Source organism: Bombus flavifrons, chromosome 8 (genome assembly GCF_040668555.2).
Source record: "Bombus flavifrons isolate JBK064 chromosome 8, iyBomFlav1_principal, whole genome shotgun sequence".
In the NCBI taxonomy this organism is placed as follows: domain Eukaryota; kingdom Metazoa; phylum Arthropoda; class Insecta; order Hymenoptera; family Apidae; genus Bombus; species Bombus flavifrons.
In genome coordinates, this window is record NC_138449.1 from 16554714 (window position 1) to 16577374 (window position 22661).

The window sequence follows — 22661 nt, forward strand, 5'->3', positions numbered from 1 at the left end:
TTAACAAATCAAAATTTAAGATATATAAATATAAAAATCTTCTAACGTCGTCATTTTATAAGATATATGTCAAACAGCTACTTCCAAGAACAGACAGCTACTGCATAAAATTCACTAAAATTAAATCCTAGAATAGCAGTAACGAACAGCGTAACAGGAAGAAAGGAACGCGCTTGCATTCGCCATAAAATTACAATAAACTGAAATTCTTTTAATCCCGCAAACCCGAGCAATCGTAAGAAAACTCTAGTCGACGGGTATGCTCGCTGCAGCGTGAAATGGATCGTACGTCCAAGGGGTTGGAAGAGGACGAGCTCGCCGTCTCGCCGCGTGGCAAGAATGTCTTTCGGTGGCGCGTACGAAGGTGTCGAGGGGCAGGATCTCGCGGAAACGACATTGACGCGAATCGCCGGTCTATCGCGCAACAGCGGAACAGCGTAACAGTGGACAAGTACGGAAACGTTGCACGATCTTGAAGGAATGCAACGCGCGACGCTCGTAAGAACTCTCGAGCAACAATTCTCCGAGCATACAATTCTCCGATACTCGAAAACGACTCTGTTTGCTACCGCGTTGAATTTTATTCATCGTCGTAGCGGTAAATAACGATTCGATAGGTTGTTTAGAGGTTTGGCTTTCGTCTATATACATACGCGTGTACGGATAATACGTATGTATCGTAGATAGAAAGAAGGAAAGAAAGAAAGAAAGAAAGAAAACCGCGAAAGCGACAGGTAATGAAAAGTAATGAAAAAAATTAATTGGAGGAACTATCGACTTGAAAAAGGATTGCACAGGATGTTGAAAAATGATTTGTCACGAGCGTGCCTGGATCGGTAAAGACGTAAGTTAAAAAGCGAAAGGTGTATTGGCGGGATCAGTGATTTCTCCGACAGCAAGTCGACAGTATAGTCGTTTCGTTTGATCTAGTCCCTAGATGAACGATCGCCCGATGTTTCGTTGGAAATCGTTGGATATCGTTGGATATCGTTGGACATCGGATTGGGGCAGAATTTGTTGCTCTTGTAATCGAAACTTCCCCGACGACGAAGGCTAGAACTGCTTATATAACTTCCGGTTTCAGGGATTAGACGTGGCTGGCGTTTATCGATAGCGGGAAAATAATGAATCGGTACTTTGGCTTGGCATCTCCTACGTATCTCCTACACATCTCCTACACGTATGTAGGAAAAAGTTGTCGAGATTGCTAATTTCTGCGGCATACTTAGACATCGTCGAAATCGGGAACGCGTCAAGATCGAAGGAAGCAAGTGAAAGACGTCGCTTAAGATGGTTGCCCGACGAGAAACGCGTAGCTTTAACGAAAATCGACACGGTGACGAGGATATTTATCAGGCAAAATATCGTGACTGTATTTTAAAGTAACATCCGCCGTTGAATTTGACGTCGATAACGCGATTGGCGACAAAGTTTATGAAAACCCGCGTCACCGCCATCTGTCACCGACGAGATTTGATACGAGGCTACGGGATTGGAATCTGTCGTAGCGAATTCCAGCTCCGACGACACCCTGAGAAGAAATTAAAAGACCGATACGACGGCGAGACGAATGAAATTTTAGCGCGACAGACGCAGCAATTATTTCGATCAACCCTCGCGGATAGAAACTGGTTGTTCGTTGCTTTCAGCCGAAGTAGGACAAACTTTTTCGTTCGACAAATTCAAAATTCACTATCCATCTCTATTTATCGAATATGTCGGATAGATGAATTATACGCGTCTTGCCAACTTGAAAATTTTAAGTAGGCAGTTATATTACGACCTTGAAATATGTTTTTCCCATACACGTAACCGCCCCGTTCGGCCTTCGTTTCCGAGATATTCGCAAAAGCTCCAATTAAATTTATGTTACGGCTGCACTTGGTTCTGGCATACAGATGACCGCATTTTTATATAGTCCACACTCAAGCCCTAGTTACTACTTAAACTTATACCGATACCGATCGTCTTTCATATATAAATGAAAAATAGATAAATCAACGGATCATAGGTTGGTTGGGTTAGACGTTGGATCGATATCCGGCCGGATATCCTCACGGATATAATAGCCGTATATAATCGGCTATTATTAACGCACCACTTAAAGAGCTGCCGTTTATTGCTATTGTTACCAACTAACGTTAATTGCCACGCACCAATGTACCAATGTATCGATATGATCGATACGATCGATATAATCGAATAAAAACAGAAATTGTTCGTCGAAACGTTGCTCGTCGAAATTTCAGTCCCCTTGGCAAAAGATCGTGCCTCGCGAGGACACCGATCGATCGCTTGCTCTTCGCGAACAAAACAATGTTTCCACAATGTCCGATTCGCGATGCTCTCGCTTAGCTTTCATCCGGCCTTAACCACGAGCGAAGCTGAATCCGCTCGTAGAAAGCACGTAGAAAAGTACGTGGAAAACAAGCTCGTAGAAAAAGCACATTCCTTTCTGTTTCTGGCTATTTCTTTCGTGATCGTATCGCGCAATCACGTCGATCGTATCTCGTCTTTGCACGTGAGTCACGTTGCTTTACGTCTATTTAACCGACTGGATCCCTCTTCCAACACGACCGATTGTCTCCAGCAGGCTAAACGGCCGCGTCCCAACTACCGTTAGATCTGTAAGCCTGCTTTCGATCGTTACCCCGCCACTGGCTTTCTCCCCTATCTTCGCAGATTTTTCGCGCACTTTTTTCCTTCTTGGAACACGACTCGTTCAACGACGGGGAAAACGAATGCGAATATCACTGTCCGCAGACCTACCAGTCGAATTCTCTCTATCGAGCATGAAATAATACAAAATACGTACTGCGCGAACGCAGTAGCGCGATAGCTCCTATTATCCGCAAATACCTGTTTTCCAACTGTTTGTTTTTATCATTATATAATAATCAGGAAACCGAGTTACGTTTAATCGCATGTTCGAAGAAACTTTGTCAGTCGCACGAACCGATCGAAAAATTTGCCACGAGTTTAAGAAGATATCTACCCTCTGGAACTTTTAATCGCCATCCCAACTAAAATTACGAACCGAGTAAAAGTAAACGATCGAAGACCCAATTTTAAGTAGGACTTGGCAAAAGTTCGTCTCTCGATGTTGACGAAGGATCCGCTAGTTGTCGCTAGACAAAGGTGGCTGGATAAATCCTTTCTTTTGCTCGAATAATTGGAAAACAGGTTCGTTTATCTATGTTTCGTTCTCTTCTCTTCTCTTCTCTTCTCTGTTCCTTCCATTGATTTTCATTGTACAAGGTTCTTACAATCGTGAGATAGTTTTAATTTCTTTCCTTGCTATATGTTTATAATAGACAAACTATCTACCGAACCTATATATTTTCCAGGGTTTACAATTATCCTTTTTAAATGGTTAAATTATCCCATTTTAAATGGTGTGTAGCGTTGCAATTATATATATCTACGATAAAGTAACGATACGATTAACAAAAATGGAAGGAAAAAAAGCAATAATTAAGAAAAATATTGTACGTCTTCTTGTTGTGTCGATCGAAAACTGCTCACACATATACACGTGACATGGCGAGTTCTCGTATTACACGATCGATTTTTACGAACAGTCGTCCTTCGAACGTTAAACATCACTTCGTTAAGGATGCGTACCGTTACGTACGATATAATTAATCGTTCCAGATTCCAGTATTCCTGTCCTGCTAGCTAGACGAATCAATCTGTTTGTACGACGAGAACAACTTACCTATCGTACAGTTGCGTACATATTATGCCATCTGGAATGTCCATGAACGTACAGTGTCGCCATTAGAGCGGAAGCAATTTCTGCTCCGTTTTTCAAATCTCAATTTGAATCGCATCGTTGCTACTCGCAAGAATGGGATGCAGTTTACGTAGGCGGACAGTTACGCGATTCGTACTTAATACGCGCGGAGAATATAGTTTAGATCCCTAAGAGGCTACTCGCCGCAAAGTCCTCGGTCACGGCGATCCGGTAGAACGTGCCTAAACCTAAAGCAAACTTTGATACTTGATTAAATTTCTACGTATTCCACGGTCGAATGACTCCGAGGTTCGGCCAAACGTTCACCGGGATAAGTAATTATATTTGCCCCTGCAACCAGTGCGCCGTGATTTACGTTTCAGTGGTGAATAAAACGTCTCCCCTTTTCATTTATTATCCAACTAACGGAACAATTTTATCGTCTGCTCGTATCCAACGTTTATTTCTACTTCTGGTCGTTTTCAGATTATACCAGTTAATCGCTAATTACGGATAGTAACTAATCGGCTAGAGATAGAGAAAAGCGTTGGTTTAGTGGGTAGCTTCTAAAGTTCACGAGACAATTACATCCTACATTCTACGAATTAGGATCCATCGGCAAAATTAATCGCTGCTACGTCTAAATTTGACGTGCCGTTTAGTCTTAAATATCTATTTGGTCTAAATATCGAATCTCAACTGTTTTCTAGAATCGGTGTTACATTGACTCTGTGTGCCCCAAGTAGCATTTCATATCGAAACGCGCCAACGCGACGCAAAAAGCATCTTCGAACACCGACTTGGAGAATATCTCGTTGATGTTCCAGAGGAAATCGTATTTAACGTTTTATTCGTTTGGGTCTTCCAAACGAATCGTATCGCGTTCAGATCGGAGGAAGACCGTTCGATCCATCTATGACACTCGTTCCATGATATTTACTACTTGCTACTGGAACCATTTCGATCGGCCGAAAGAAGAATTATCAACGCTTGCGCACGAAACGATCCACGTACCAAATATCGAATTTTACGCAGACGTTAAACAAAAATACAACGACTCAGACATCCGTCGAATAAATGGTTATTCGATGTGTAGCGACTAATCATCTGCATGGTATGAATAGGAGGTGGGCACAAAAAGAAGAAAACAGCCGAGTGCGCAAGAGGCGCGAAATCATACCGTAACCGTATTGACCATTGCGTAGTTAAGGATTAAAAGCTACCTTTAAATCCTATTCTTCCCCCGGAAAGAAAGATAATCAAGGCGAGAGAAATCTCCCTCGATACGGGAACGTTGGTCGCGTGACGAATCATTTCTGCGACGAGAAGTCGGGTTAGACGCGACAGGTGCGAACAAACGCGTGCAACGAACCTTTCCCCGTCCACGAATACGATCATACGCAACAAGGTATCCGGCGGAGGATCGGGCTCCGGAACGATATTCAATTTGCACGCGTGACGCGTACGCGCCGCTGTCCGCGAGATATCGATTGCCAAAGGTTCGAAATTGAATCGAAGCCGGAGGGTTAGCTAGCGACGCTGCCAACGGCGTTTTATCGATTCGCGCGAATTAAACGTTTGTGTACGGATTCGGTCGGAAAGCCGGCCAACGCTTGCTTGCCGCATCGCCACCTGCATCGCCTCCCGTGCTCTTCCGCCACCCGCGCGATCAACCTCTTTCTTCCTGCAATTCGCTTTGAATCGCGTACTTGACCAATTCTAGACTGGAAAAAACGGGTCTCCGATGGCAAATCGTGAAAGGGACTGACGGTAGACGATGGGAAACGTTGCAAGAGAAAAGCAGAACTTCGTAAGGACGCGTTCTCGATAGTCGCGAATGACGATCGAATAATAATCGGATCAAAGAGTTGGATTTACATGTATATGTTCGAAATTTCTTTGGATAGCTTTGTTGTCCCGAGATTCCAAGGTAAGCGCTCTTGCGTGCAACAAGGACTGTGGTCCCTCGCAATCCGTTTGTCAAAGGCCACCGCTACCTTTCCCGCTGCGTGTTTCCTCCTCTTTCTCTTTTCTTTTTCTTTTTTCTTCTTTTTTTTTTTTTTTCTTTTCTTTTCACTGTTTCACGTATCGCCTAAACCGTTTAGTTTACGACTGCTTATGCTATACGAGGCACTGAGAGCAACTCGAGGAATTGCCGCAAGTTCTGTCCGTTCGTTTTTCGGCTGCCTATATACTATGGAAAATGGAAAATTTCGTGGTAGAAGAAGATGAAACGTTTATCGTGCGCAAACGGAAAACGTAACGCTTGAAAATTCCCAAGAACAACGGTACTTTCCGGGTGTCACCTCCCAACGGATAAGGTATCCTGGCAGATACCTGCAGCGGCTAAGACTCGTTGCTTAGATTTCAGAGAAACGTTTTAAAACAATGACGGTACTATTTCCGTTCGAAAGAATCGGAAAAGTACGAGCGAAGATTGTATATGATATACTCCATACGTATTTCACAATGAGCAACCTTGTTGTATACAAAGACGATTATTCGATTATTCGATTATTCGAACGGCAGAGGCGTGCAAGAACTTGAAATTGGTAGTATTTCGAGGCTGGAGAATATCGCAAGATCCGACAATTTCGAAAACCCGACATCCCTGTCGCGTTTTCCGATATTATTCCGATATAACGGCGTCACGCGCCGTTGTTGGCGTTGGCGAAAAAAGTTTTTCGCCTTCTCGTCCGAATCTCTGTCCAATAGCCGTGTCGTGTTTTGGTTCGGATAATCAAGGTTTTACCATATCGATAAAAACTGTAATTCCACTCTGTCGAATAATTGTTCGATTTAGCGTTTAACCGTGCAACAAGCTTTAACCGTACTTAAACGTATTTTCAAAGACGTTCGTTACATTTGTTCGAGGATACATTCGCGTTTTAAAGGATTTCTCCATTCTTCTCTTTGTCCGGCGTTCCTATCTGTTCTCGGTTTCTCACGACGTTGGTTCGCTTTTCTATCGGTTCGGCGTCTATAGGAACGCGTCAGTACGTAAACGAAATATCGTTCCGAAGAAACGATTCCCGTTTCGTTTACTTACATAGCACCGAAACCTTACCGAAACCTTACCGAAACCTTACCGAAACACGCAAGAATTAGAATATTTTGCCACAATAGCGTCGAGTATCGAATGAGTACGAAATCCTCGTCCCGTATTTCTCTAGAAAAATAACCTTATACGTCGCGTCGATATAAATATCGATCTTTAATCGCTCTCTCGGAGAACCAATAAATTCTCTCGGTACTCGCGAAACGAGGTTGGTTCAACAAAAATAAAAAAACAGAGACAGAGAGAAGAATCGTATGCATAGAAAATAGCAGCGAGAAAAATCGTGACGATAGTCGGTAGATATTGGAATCGAATCCTTTTGACTACGTTTCTTGTCGGAGATCGATCGCGAATGGGGAAAACGGAAGGAAAAGGAACAAAAAGAGAGAGGAAAAAAGAACGAAGACGACGTCGCATCGTATCGCGAAACTCATTCGCACGGTGGCAACGGTAGTAGGACTCTTGGTTCCATCGAATACCAGATACACCGAGCTTCCCCGTGGATGCTGGGTACTTCTAAAATTTTCAGATTGCTTTCGACCGTTTAAAAGTTCGCCTCGTTCCCTACATATTCTTCAATTTCAGCGCTCGAAATGGGAAGCGAGTTTCGTGCAATTTCTGCGAATTTATTTCAGACCAAGAACGATTACGATTTTACGATTCAAGATTTTTAAGCTTAATATAATTTGATATAATTGGAAAAAGCCACTAGGATAAACTTTAACTTTAACGGGCACAAGTGAAATTATAATAAATTATAATACGATATCAACTTGAACGATTTAAAGAGAGAGATTTTACTAAATACTTATTAAGCGTCGAGCACTACGTCGTATTTGAAATATCGTAGAATACCGTCATTCGCGTCGTACAGCGTGTAATTGAAAATAATTGGAACCGACAAAAGCGAATCTAGCAATATTTTACAGCCATGTAAAAAGTCGGTAAGACAACGATACGTAGCATGAATCGTTCGGGTTTGTTAAATGAAAAAATCAAAAATATCTGTATAAATAGATATTTTAAAACCGTATATATCTGTGTACGTTCATATACATGTATATCCGTATAGGGTGTGCAAAGCTTCAACGATCAAACTTCACCAGTAACGTTCCTTCGGTAGAAATAAAAAAAAAAAAACGATGCTACGCAGAGGCATAAGTAGGCTTTATCGTCGCGCGGTTTATCACTCTCTGCTCCGATACTCTTTTCAAAATTACGTATCATCGCGCATCTACTCTATGTCTAATATTTCTCTCTATATCTCCATGAATAATCGATGTTTCAAAGGACAACATACAAACAAATACCTGAGACTTTCTTCGGACTTACAACGGTCGCAAACGGAATATATACTTTTCAACGATATATCGATAATATCGATATCAGAATATCGATATCTCGATATCAACTATCGAGAGTAACGAGATTTCATTTTTTTTCGACGGTAGCTTTAGAACGTCTAGCTTCCACAAGGTAAATTAAAAGTGACATAATGGAATTTCCAACAAACATTTCGCCTCGCCCTCTTTCGCATGTACACCGCCCTTAACGCGCGACAAAAATAATATTCGTCGTTCGAAACTCGGACGAAAATTCAGCACGAGTAAACTTAATTTCGCTCTCTACGTGGAAAAAGAAACGACCTTGGTGAAAGTTTACAACGACGGGAACAGTAGGGAGACAAATCCGCGGCGTTATTGAATTAAATTCCAAACGAAAGTGGATCTTCGATCCGCTCGACGGTTCGTGAAAAAAAAAAGAAAAGAACGAACAAAACGAATAAAGGTGGCGACGACGGGAGGCGGGGGGTTAGCGTCTTATTCCGTGAAGCTTCGCAAACTGTGGCTTACCCTTAACGACTCGCTCGTTAAAAGCGGACGGATTTACCGTCGCCGACGAAATTGCCCGGAGATGAAGCGGGAGTGTAGCTCGAAAGAATCGAGCGGAGAAAAAAAGCGTGGGTAAGAAACAGAGTGGAGCACTTTCGAGGAGGTCAAGGTGAATAATCTAATTGTCGACACGAACGGAATCGCGACTCGATCTGTTTGGTAGACGAGATTAATCCGGGTTTTGGTTCCAGTAAAACTAATTTTATACATTCCGTACGAGTTAGTTACGTACAAGTAATTAACTCGAAAGTTCGTTTATTCGATGAAAATTTACATGATAAATTTCTTAGAAGTTTCCGAAACAAAGGCCGTTTCGTTCCGTACGTGCCTATGAATCTGTGAATAATCTTACTGCAGCAGAGTAATTCCCCAACAAAAGGAATAATATAAATCAGGCAAAAATCTATCAGTCGAGTAAAAGGTACTTACAACATAGAGTATACGGTATATACGGCTGGGATTATTCCAATACTTTCCGTAGATTTTTTTAGCATCTATGTATCGCACCTTACCTCGCACCTTTAATCCACAACGTTAATCCACGCAAATAAGCTGCTAGTTTCTAGTAGCTAAAATAAAATTGTAATTTCATTTTGCAAATGTATGCGTAATACATAAAAATTACTTTTTAGTTTGACAAAAAAAAAAAAAAAACTGTTCTACAGTCTTTCTTTCTCGTTTCCCTTTGTTCCTTGCCAAACCTTGATCTCGCATTGTCCAAAATTTATCCATTTTCTCCAAATACGGTAACCGACGGCCGCTCAAACCTCTCCTCTTCTTCTCGGGAAGACTATCGAACACCTTTCGATAGTAGACACTCTCTAGATTTTGCCCAGGCATTTTCTAGTACTCGTTGTAACGAAGGCTTCGTTCGTCATCGTTCGGCGGATACTCGAACGTGCGATTGCGAGCATCGAATTGGCTATCGACCTATCAAACGCGACGCATCTTGGACGATTTTTTTTTTTTTTTTTTTTTCGGTTATCGTTCGGTTATCGACCATTCAAAAACCGAAAATTCTTTTGTTTTTCTCACAGTACCAAGTTGAAAAAACGGATATTCGCGATTTGACGCATCGGCAGTACGGAAACTTTAGAAATGAATTCTCATTAAGTTAGACAACGTGAAAACGACTATCTTCGAAGGCCTGATCGAAGGTCCTAATCGATCTGCTCGTTCGGGATGTTTCAGCCTTTCATGGTGCCTATGAGAGTACTGATGCTGTTAGGAGGTGGGTTACTGGCAGTATTCGGAAGCGAGGCGATCGAGCTTGGAGGTGCTGGACCTTTAGCGGTAGTCGCAGCGGCCTTCGTCAGTTGTTACTTTTGGCAGACGCAAGGCTGGGAAGTTGACGACGTAAGTACATTTACATATTTAATACATTTTTGTTTAAATACGCACGATGTTCTAAAACGTGTCGATCAAAATTTCTTAGTACATTTTGCATATTTAGAGAAAGGCAACGAAATTTTGTTTTTACACATGTGTGTTCTATCTTCTTATTTTGTGCCCCTTTGTTTACTCATGAATTTTAATTATTTTATCTACAATTTGGAAAAATTTATGAAAATAATTACACATTTATTACGATTTAAAACACGCTCTTGCTAAGTTTAAACGCAAGTATAGATTTATACGCTATAGATGCTGGTGGAAGTGACGCGTAAAACTTATCCCAAATCTTTCTTTCGTGCGAATTTTTTTCACGTCTCGATACAATACGTGTACGATACGATACGATACGATACAGTGTTCCCCGTTCTATCAGATTCCCAATTTATTTTTAGCGTAGAATACTCTCTTACCATAAGAACAGACTATTTTATTTTAAATATGGTTTTTATTCCATACATTAACTTTCGATTTTAGAAAATCAATGTTTCACGCGTGACTGTTATATCGAAATCAGTATTCGAATCCAAGTCCTATTTTATAGCTTGATACGTTCACAAAATATGTTTATTGGCTTTATCAATTTTCCGACAAACCTACAAAAATACAAAAGTATGTTCTCGCATGGATGTATATCGGATGAACTAGTTTCAGTTCCGAAATACATATATACCCGAAGTCTTCATAAATAAAACAATTTCAGTTTGCGCGTGCTATTTGCTTTCAATTTAATCGAATCGTAACGAAACTACAATAGTAAACTCGACTATCACCAATCGCTTCATTAAATATTATAGATGTCCCTCTGCTCCTTTAAATGAAAACGAAGCATCGATAGACCGATATAGCCATCGTTAAATCAATTACCTTCGACGCAATAATTGCGATAATTAAAACTAAACTACCCACTTTTTCATTACTACTACGTTTCGTCCTTTTTTCTAACAATATCTATTCTTTTCTTTTTTCTTGTTATTTTCTATTCGATCGAATTTTACCACATTCGAGAAAATAGATTCTATAAAACAATTATTGGATCGTTCTAAATCGCCGAAAGTAAAAATGCTAACGTCGAGACTTTACCGCGAAAGGGGTAGTTCAATTTCTGTTAGAAATTAGGAAAGATACATTCTTTCGTGACGGCGGATCCCAATGCTCTTGCAAACTCGTCAAACTTTTCGTTTTATAACTAGACTCTAAGCTAATTTGTTCCAGACAGATTCCAGACAAAGAGAACGATATTTATTTTAGCAGATACGTAAAATATCTTGAAGAACATGTTTCGATATCGTATCGTAAATCTTACGGAAAAATATTGGTTGCTATATCGTACGATATACGATTAAAAAGATACGTTTAAAAAGAGTCGAGACCTTCCAATCTACTCGATTATTTGTTTTTCTTTATCGACGGGAAAAATTCGTTAGGATGAAAGAACTTTGGTGAAAAATGTATCTTTAAATTCCGCTAAACTTCAATTATCGCTTTATCGTAACGTTATATTTTCTCCCGAAAATGCCTGCGGCCTTGAAATAGAAGAAACGTTTTTTACCGATCCAATGCAAACTTATGAAAATTGAAAGCAACCATTTCACTCTTAGCAAAGGCCAAGCAACCGGCTAGACCTAAAAACAGACTTCGGAACGCTACGAAAAGAAACGAAAAACCGTCGTAAAATCGCAAAACGATTGGAAAGTGGAGAAGTCGGCGTTCACGAGGCGGTCGCGATAATCCCTGGCGTTCGTGAAATATTCAAGCCGACGGCGCGACGTTCGTTTCGAACGTCGGGCTTGCTGGACACGTAGCCATCGGTATGTCGCGCTCACCAGCTGGCACGTATTCTTCGTGACGCGACTGTGGCCAGCCAGATATTGCCAGCGCAAATTATGACCGATGCTGTCCTCGTCGTTTATTTCGAACGATTAGCGCGACTAAAAATCGACGATGCCAATAACGATCGATCGACCCGATGCGATGCGGAGAATCGATCGTTTTCCGGTACGCCGATGCCAGCTGGAATAAAAACCGTCCTTCGAATATATCGAATATCGTAATACACGATTTTTCACCGCCGTCAACCAGATTCGAATCCGAAAATATGTCTTCGGAATCATAAATGTTCTCCTTGTAACAGTCATATTCCGATTTTAAGACGATCATCCACGATAGGCTTCACCGTATCGATCTAAAGGTCGAGGCGTTGAATAACGTCATAGTCAATTTCTTATACATTTAAGTTATTCTTTCAAAGTTACCTTTTCGCCATTTTCGCCACTATCCGCGATCCATCATCTTCGCGCAATGATAAGACGTTAGAATTTTAAATCGATCGCCATACGTTTTTTCGTATCACGTGGAAACGACTGACGATTATTTCTAAACAATTTTAGGAACAATTTTCATTCCTGTCTTCGCAAATTTTTAAACGTAATTACTAAGTGTTTACGCACGTTACGAATATTCTGCAATCATATATTACATTTACGTACATTTTGCCCAAATTTGCTCAAATCGATGATATCTTCGGGGAAGAGATCGTTAATCACATAAACAATTATTATTATTATTTTATTTATCCGGGGCAAAATGATTTCAACACAATTGCCAACCTGTAGAGTAGAAAGCTTTCGTTCGATCGTTAAATTGCGTGGAAATGGTTAAAGCATGGAAACTGACTAACATGGGAACAATACCGTGTTAATAACTGCGGATGGAGCAAAAGCTTTTCGAGATCGCCGGTTCGGCTAAATACGTGTAATGGAACGTGGATAATTAGTAGACAAAACGACGACATCCATGTTTTACATTATTTCAAAATTATGATTCTCGATGCTCGCATCCATCCTTTAGACGGATCCATCCTTTCGTGCAAAATTTTTATGTATCGATTTACGCGTGTTCACCGCCACAATTTCGGAATCGAGACATCGGTAAATGACTGTAAATTTTTACGATTTCTTAATTCGTTACTAGCTATCTGAATGAGATATTTGACAATTAATAAAATAAAGAAGGTATTGACAAAGCCCAGGGAAATCGTTATACGTATGCGAGAAGACTCTGACTCTGGCGAAAGAACTTTAAGTTTAAATGTTAATTTTTATTATAATTCGGATAGCCGAGAGAAAGACCTAGTCGACTAGAGTAAAAGTAACGAAAGGGAATACATCTGTACGGTAAGTATGTAGGTGAGTACTTGACGGTTGTTATTACGTATACTTGAGGAAAATGCAATCGAAAAGGCAAACGAGCCAAGAGTCTAAATAACGTGGCTTTATACGGCCTTAAACAAAATGGCAGTATAAATTAAGGAGTGCGAACGATACGTTTCTTCAAAAATTCTAGAAATTTCAGCAGAGTCCAACTTACCTTTGCTTGTCGGCCGATTCTTAACAAGGCGAAGAAAACAGTAAGAACCGCGGGTCGAACGATTTTGCCGGACTCGGCTTGATTTCGAATAAGCCAAACGAGAAAACGTGACAACGGTTTTACGCGTAGGAAACGGAGAATCTATGACAATTGATTCATAAAATAACAGATATAGATAAAGAAATACATACGTTCGAAATGGTTTACTTACCAGCGAGTATTACAATTCGCAACTGGCAAACGCGATGAAACGTAGTTTGCTCGAAACTAAAGTGTAGCCATCGCGGCTAAATATATCGCGTCTTTATGCTCTCGATTCAAAGCGGAAACTCTCAAACTATTTCTTAAATATGTAGTATACCGTCCGCTGTATGGGGGATCGGCCATGGCGAATCTTGAAAATCCAAGTTGGAATTCGTCGTTAGCGGACACCGCTGCTAACCGGTGCGATCTTCCATGTCTATCGTCGTTCAGGCAAGATCATTCGGCAGAAAATTCAAACAACCGCAACGATCAATAAGAAAATATTTCCGATGCGTGTAGCAATCGACACGGTCGTAGAACTGCACGCCTTTATTCCCTCGACGGCACTGAAACAATTATTCTTAACGTCAGACAATAACGCGCTAACGATAATTCTACTTTTTACTTAGTTTTATCGTTACACGGATCGTTTTATTTTCGATAGCACCAACAGTTCAGCACCACGGTGGGACGGTGATAAAAGTACGCTGTCGCTTATCGCCACGTCCCATAACTCGAAGGAAAAATCCGTTTCAGTCGACCGGCGATTCCGTAACGGCGAACCTGTTAATATTTTTCACACTTTGCTCGTAAATCCTTCGACTCGGAGGCTCGGCACGTAGCCTGTATCGCGGTCCCACGGTCAATATCGAAATACGATTTCGCTTTATGCGCAGATTACGTCTCCGTTCTGTCAACGTTGATCCTCCGATCGCGAAATTCATCAGCCCGAAATGCGATTTCAACTTGACGAATATACCACGATTTCTTGCTGCGGACTGTCACGTTTCCTCTGGGACGACGACGACCCGTTCGTCTATCTTGTAAGATTCGATGCCGAATCCATCGGTGTTCTCGCGTGGTTCCACATCTAGCGTCGCTTTCGCCTTTCCATCTACAACCGCGTCTATTCTTTCGTAAAATAAAGCAAATTTACCTCTTTTATATTTACCGCGATTCACCTCGTCCATTCTCTCGTTTGTTTACAACGTTTTCACGAAAATCGTCAGCCGTTAACTGCGACCGTCGCCTTTATCGCCAAACATCGCTTCTGTTTTATTCCAGTCACACGAATTTTACAATGGTACGAGTGGAAATTGAAATCCATCCAAGTTTCCAACTCGCGGATGCGCGATCCTCGTTGAATCGATACTATACTATAGTTATAGTTTCGTGATCCGTTTTACCATTACGCGTAACCGATTCCTCCCGTACTCCTCCCGTACTCCTCCTGTACTCCTCCTGTACTCCTCCCGTTCCATATCCAAATAATATGGAAATATGTCGATGCACATTCGCAAACGGCACGTGGAATTCGCACGTCGCACCACCAGTCTCCATATTTACCGTCGCTGTTTACCTGCAATCTAGATTACCTAACGGTAACACAGCCGCATATTGATTTATTTAATTTAATTCCGCACAATCTCGGTATTATGAGCGACGTGATGCTTTTACGACGTTCCGGTAATCCCAGCGATATTCCATGGACATTTCGCGATCGTTAAAGACGTCCCAGTGATTCTGTCTGAATTAGATAGACGAGCGGTGAAGTAACAAAAACTGTACTTGACAGTTTTTTTCCACCCGATTTTCGAAAAAATTGAACGAAGCTTCAGACCACATGTACAGAATCGAGTATCTGATGAAAATAATTCTCTCTCTCTCTCTCTCTCTCTATGACAAAATAATTGAATTTTTAGTACTAATGAAATATTTTTGAAAACGCGAAATAAATTCATGGTCTTTCGTTGGCAAATCTTGTAACATGATCACGAATAAGCATCGAGCACTATCAGGCTGAAAATATGGTAATATAAAATATTCTATAATTATAGCGATTCGAATAAGATGAATATTAATATATGCAGTTATCAACTAATTCGTAACTTTGCAAATAAACGATCCGATTCGAATAAAAACCTGGACCAATCTAAAATTCTCGTTTCGTTAAGTTACTTCTGACTTTGACTAACTCGACTAAAAAGATTCCGACGTCCGCATTTTAATAATATTTCCTCGCGTTGATCGCGACTACAAGACTTAAATCCTAATGAAAGGACAAACGGTCCTGAACGGTTTCGAGTCTCTCGATGAAAAGCGACGAGAAAATCCGAGTTACGTTAAACGACGTTTGGAGAGGACGGAACGTTGTCTTCGCGGTGTCTATGCTAAAACGCAAGAGGGAAAACTGCATTTCGAAGTTTTGTCAACGTGAGAGGCTTTCGGCAGAAAGGCTGCCAGCGAAAATTTGATTCGTCTGCGACGGAACAAAGAACGACGCGCTCCTTTCGCTGCGAATATCGCTAACGTTCTAATTCTTTGAAACTTTCCACTGCTTCTAGCGCTCGATCTAACGCCGATGTTTAACCGAAATTTCGTTTAATTCTCCATTCTTGCAAGACGAATTCGTTTTTATACAGAGAAACAGCTTTATAGAGATTTAATTTTTCGTATCGTTATCTCTTCGTTTGTTCTCTGTACGGACGTTAGTTGGATCGGGGATTAGATCGGAGGAAGATCAGTCTGCTCCTACAACGGTAAGATACGTTGGTCCTCGCAACGACAGCGCGTGAAACCGAACGTACACGCCTACGTAATATCGTATACGTACACTCGATTTCCGTTACGATATACGTATTTCCGTTCTCATATAAATTCGACTCGAATTACTTCGAAGCCTAACGCTCCGATTTCGCATCAGGTTCGTTCGTTCGTTTCTCTCAACCTCCTAACAGCTCCCCGACTTCCCATCGGATTCGTACGTGCTATTTTCCAACTTCCTAGCAACTCCTCGATTTCGCATCGACGATCGTCTACGCCACTATCTCTCTTAGTGTTTCTGCGAACATGTTCTACGGCTTGCTAATCTAGCGTCGAGTACGTCCGCGCGTATCTCCATCCCAATACGCCGTAAACTTATTCCATAAAACGCGCTGTCCCAAGCTGCGGCTCGTAACGATTCAACCGACGTTCCACTAACGTTCGACGCGTTGCACTAAACCAGAAAATGCTTTGACTAGAAAAGTTATCTGAAACACGCGCTCGACGATCAAACAACGATTCGGCCATTTCTATCGCAAAGACCTAATAGGATTATCGAAGCGACGAGTTTTTCCAGTTGAGTCGAATTTTTGCCCAACGACGACGCTAAAAGGAAGACAGGAAGCGCTGCCAACTCCTAGAAAATATTTCTCTTTCCTCGATCGGTGGTTCCTCTTTTTCCGTCCAACGAGTCAACGCGTCGATCTCTAAAAGAGATCGGAAACAAAGACACGGATCGCTAACAGACAAATCACCTGTCCGCGTGGGAAAAATATCGCGACCAAACTTACGGAATGACCAACCGGAAGCTGGCGACAAGAAGGAACGTCGGGCGTCGTACTCTAACCCTTTGCCCTTCCGTTAGCTTAAACTCAGCGGCAGCTGGCAGTTGGCAGTAACAAAGTTTGTTTCCGTTTAAGGTAAAAGGGAGAGAAACGTCGTGCGTTTGCGGCGTATCTGTCGTCGAGCAGATGAAATTGCGGATGGGTTTGTTGGTTTCCAAGGTAGTTTACAGGAGGAAGGTTTGTCTTTAGAGTTTGACGAAGTCCTTGGATTTAGTTATGTTCTCGGCTGTCGATTTGGCCCCATGTTCGGTGGATGGGTATTGGAACGGTACGGTACAAGTGTGTCAAGGTTGTACGCGAAAGCAATTTCTCGTTCGAGCAACGCGTATATAATACACGGAGAGACATTTTCTCGACAAAGCTTGCGATTTTGAGACGATAAATCGAAGCGAACTGTCTTTGAAGGAAAGATAAGAAAGACAAGAAAGATCGCGCAACTAATTTCTCGCTACGTTCTAATGCGCGTGCGTGTCGGTTTTGCGAATACAGAAAGCTATCTCTTCCACGAAGCTGAAGTAAACGGCGATGAAAAGAATGCGACGAATTATACAACGACGTTCGCCTTTTTCCACCGACGATCGATTATTTCGTCGATTATGCGAAATACCGAGGGCTCCTCTGGTTACAGATCGCGCCAAAAGCCTCTCGCCGAAGCGACGCTAGCTGCTGGTAAGACGATGGCAACGCACACCCGTTCATTAACTTATTCGATCGGACCGCGTTAATTAACGCATACCGGGCGTACAAGCGATGCGATTCAATTACACGAAATCAACAACGGTCGCGCCGCGTCGCGTCGACTTCTATCGATGACGTACGACAAAATTGATCCTTGGCTGCGATCGAGTCGTGTCAAATATCGTTTCAATATCGCGGTGAAAATCACAAATATCGATACGTACTTGAACGGAAACTTTCCAACGGGGAAACAACCATCGCTACACGTCGTACGGCTATTCTACCGAAGCTATTCGATGCAGAGAAATTATTTAGTCGTTCTAATGGTTGGACTGCAGGTTGGAGACGATAAAGCCAACAGCGTGTTGGCTGCTGTATTAATGATGTTGATTTACAGCGAGAAAGAGCGAAGCCGTTAAGTCGACGTTATTAAGAGCCGCAATATCCAAGGCGAAATATTAATGATATTGACGATCTATCACGACAGAGAATGGAAGAATTACGACGCCAGCCAGACCGAGCTAATTGTATCGTGGCGATGCCACGTACCGAGAAGCCGTGATTCATGAGAGATTCGAAGCCTATTTTAGCCGGAGATTTCTCGGGGAAAATGCCTGTAACGTGAAACTTTAATTATCAACGGGCTCAGCTTTCCAGCGATATATACTTGTCCTATCCTTTTATCGTGAAAATTTCAAATTCCTGTTAACGATCCATATATAAGACGCGATAAAGAATTTGATCACGATACCCCGTGCTAATTGGTGAAAGTAACAAAATGACTGTGAGAAAGACGAGCGAGGAAAGTGAGTTATCATTATGTCTGTTAAAATTGGATTTACGACGATAATAACCAAATACTTCGATAAAAGTCTTACTTCGATTAATGTTTACAACCAAGGAGATATCGGTACTACGATATGGTAAATTATTCCAACCGCGTCGACTGACTCTGATATTTTAATATTTACAAATTAAACGTACATTTAATATTTAATATTATCGTCTCCACTTGGCTTTACAATGCTTTGCAATGCTTTACGACGCTTTACAATCGTGTCACGGTTGTCACAATTGTTTAGCAAATCACGGTCGTACTTGTCGAATGATTTACCTCGGATATATATGACTATACCCCAATAGTAGTTGGAACTCAATCACGAATAAATAGGATATTAGAAGGTTTCTCTTAGTTCAAGTTAAATACAACCTCAACGATTTAGACTTAAATAATTAAAATGAGCCAATATTTATACGCGTTATGTGTGTGAGATATGCATGGTAAAATTAGCGTATAAAGATTGGAGAAGAGTAGAGTAAAGTAGAGAGAGATAATTTTCCGCTTTATGCTAATATATCAACTACCGTATCGGTTCTGGCTCGCATAGATACATATTTCGCGTTTATTACGTTCGAAATTGCATTCACGTGTTACTACTCTATTCATCGTATTAAATTACAGAAAGTATATCGTTTCTTGTAAAAGTTTAATTATCGCATAAGTCTGGAAAGCTCTTCAGCCGGTTGTTGGTTTTATGAAATATTCGACTATCGTGACAACAATAATCCAGCTTCGAGGCTGGATCTGGGCTAATGCAAGTTTTAAAGGCGTTGTGAAAAATATCAATGTCCGTACGATATAATATAGAAACTGGCGACACACTAAGATCCCGGGGGTCGTTACCAGGTACATAAATCAAATGGTGCAATTACGCCCGAATCACTGCCGTGCTAGTTCATTTTTTATCAAGGGACTCTCTCGTTGATCACAGAAGGGGAAATTACTTTTAACGTTAATTTGATACACCTCTTCCTACTGTGGCGGATTTCGATAAAATCTGTCCCACCAACATACGCCGAGTTGAAAGTGGTTCTTCGGAGCAACGCAATTCTGTAAAAGGATACTCCTATCAGCTCCTGACCTTTTCCACACACTTTTCTTTCTCTCATTCGCATTTTCACGATACGATCGGTGAACGCCTAACGAACGTATCACCGTTACATAGCGATAGCCACGCGTAAGAGGATTAGTCGCTGGCCAACTGTTGGTGTATCGCATTTGTCTGGAAACAAATGACAGCGGACTATCGCTGATCGAGTAACGAAAACTCCAACAGCGGACATCACGAGTATTTCGACAAACTCGAAGCCGTCTAGTCGTTCCCTGAAATTTCAAAATGATCTACGTTATTTTATTAAAAGGTTTTCCGACGAGTATGCTTTTAAACGATCGATGATTGAAAAATTGTTGATTTAATATACGTATATCACGTATATCACGTATATCACGTATATCACGTACGTCACGTATATCACGTACGTCACGTATATCACGTATATCACGTATCACGCAATACGTATATTGGTTGAAACGATAACCTACGCGATATGCGTAGTATGATAACTATACAACTTACGATATATTTTTAAAACGACCCGTACGGTCGGTCGCATCGATATTCGCAGACCGACTAAAAACAGAGCAACTTTTATTCTATATCTATTGTATTTCTTACGTTAGAGCTGTGTGTTAGAGCGGTTTTATGCTGTATCTCTGTCTCTTTGTGGTTCTCTCCTTCCGCGCTCCTACATATATATTTTGTTTTCTCGCTACGCCAACGTCTTTATACGCATAAAGCGGAAAAAAGGACTGTTTTAAACGTTACAGAACCATGGAAATATATCTGTGAAATATCGTGGCTCGCCCTACGTGTCCCACTTCGATAATTATCCTTTACTATAATCTACTTGTTGTTCCTTGCTGTAATCTATTTGTAGAAATACAATTAACAGAATACGAGCTATTCTAATATCGACCGCTAGCTACTGTCGCACCGCGTGAACCTCGCTAATCGTCGCACATTCTCTTTGCAGAACCCAGTGGCAACAGCCTTTGAGATCTTCTGGATGATCTGCGAGCCGATTTTGTTCGGTGTAACGGGTGCTCAAATCAAGATCGACGAACTGGAGGGGAAAACGGTGTACTTGGGCGTAAGCTGCCTGCTAGCCGGTATAGTAATTCGCATCGTGGTGACCATTTTTGTCGGAATCGGCTCGAAACTGAACCTCAAGGAAAAGGTATTCATCGCTTTATCCTGGATGGCGAAGGCAACCGTGCAAGCTGCACTTGCACCGACTACTCTCGATAAGGTGGACCCGAATGATCCGGAACAGGTGTATTATGCCGAGACTATGGTGACCATGTGCGTTCTGTCGATTCTACTCACCGCTCCAGCCGGTGCGATCATTATCTCGCTGACAGGGCCGAAACTTCTAAAGAAAACCACGGTTCCTACGGCATCCCCCGAGGGCTGGAAAGCACGCAGACCCTCGATTCGAGACATTTCCATCATCAACGAAGACCCAGACCTCGAGGAGACCGCAACCGAGAGGAAGGCTTGAGGCGTTCCCCTTGAACGGGCACGGACGCGACCCCTTTCTCCCTTTCTCCCTTTCTCCCTGTTCCACCTCTCTCTTTCTCTCTTTCTCTCTCTCTGTAGATCTTCTAGCAGGCATTTCGCATTTCGTTTGTATTTTATTTCGTTACTTTGTATATCTTTGTATATCGAGTTCCAGACTCGGACGAGGAAATGGAAAAAGGTGATTGGGCTCCCTTGACGAGATCATGGAAAACGTACGCGCAGGTATGCGTTTGTGTACGTGGATCGAAATGAAACGAACCTGCGAAATTGCAACGGTCAAGGTTAGCTTGACGATATACCGTGTCTTATTCGTAGTTCGTACATTCACGGTCGGTTGTTTTAAATCCTACATAGGTCATTTAGCAGAAACAGTGGGTTGTTTCAAATCTTACAAATCTTACGTAGATAAATAGATAGACGGGGTTGGATGAAATGTTTTCGACTGGCCAACTGCGATGATTGTTATTATCTTGCGACGAACAAGCCCTTTGTCTTATTATTTTCACTCCCATATCCGAATAAGATAAACAGGTTAGAGAATAATTTGGATAAAATCGTGAAAGAAACTTGGCGCAACGTCGATCAGAATATCAATCGTACCAGCTAGATTCATAGAGATTAAAAAGCGTATTAATATCACTTTTACATCATTTTTCGTTGTTGCTACGGAGAAAATGTACAGAGGACGACTTAGACAAAATCTGTCCTCGATACGATAACAATAATAACAATAAGAATAATAATAAGAATAATAATAATAATGTTGATGATGATGATAATAATATAAGCAAAGAAAGAACGTTCGTTAAATTTAATTCGATCGTTAAAGATAATAACCCTATGGGTTAGGGGTAACAAAAAATTAAGCAAGGAGAAAAGAAACTTTTCTATATTGTTTTAATTCTTTTCTTTTCCCGAATCCAACGGTCTAGAATACCGACACAGAATTACAAAATTTCGTTATTATCAAAACAAAAAGAGAGTAACACCGAGATACTTTCTCACTCCTGGCCGCTGGTCGCAAATAGCGGAATGCAGCGAAAAAGAGTGGAGAGTATCCTCTTTTTTCAAGCCAATACATCAAATTAATATTATTTGATATTACTTAACGATCCTTTGTGATTCGACAATTCTCTATGCCCAGTCATCGCGAAAAGTTAAATTAACGTTCCCTATTTCTTCTCTTTACCGTCCAACATCACCACAGGAACCGTAATATAACGTGTAGATTAAAAAACTTTGAAACGTATCCGAGCATCAATGTGTCTCCTGCTTCGAAGCGTCAGCCGACATCTTGATTCTAGTTCGAGAAAGATGACTTTGCGTAGTAAAAGCTGCGATAACAGGTGATGGAGCAATTTATCAACGAGCTTCGTTTTCAGAAAGTGAAATCTTGTCGCGATCTTGCAGTTAACGATGCGCATATACGAAATCATAGGAAATCATAGGAAATCATAGGAAATCATAGGAAATCATAGGAAA

The 22661-nt window shown here is 41.4% G+C and overlaps 1 protein-coding gene across 5 annotated transcripts in view; it reads left to right on the forward strand.

Annotated features, from left to right (window-relative positions):
• Nha1 (Na[+]/H[+] hydrogen antiporter 1) overlaps positions 1-21488 on the forward strand; it is a 91210-nt gene extending 69722 nt beyond the window's left edge. For all 5 annotated transcript variants that reach the window (XM_069118803.1, XM_069118804.1, XM_069118801.1 and 2 more), the window contains 2 exons: positions 9878-10042; positions 20632-21488. In XM_069118803.1, coding sequence (XP_068974904.1) covers positions 9878-10042; positions 20632-21159 — 693 coding nt within the window. In that variant the 3' untranslated portion in view covers positions 21160-21488. The remainder of the gene's footprint in view (positions 1-9877; positions 10043-20631) is intronic.
• The last annotated feature ends 1173 nt before the right edge of the window (positions 21489-22661 follow it).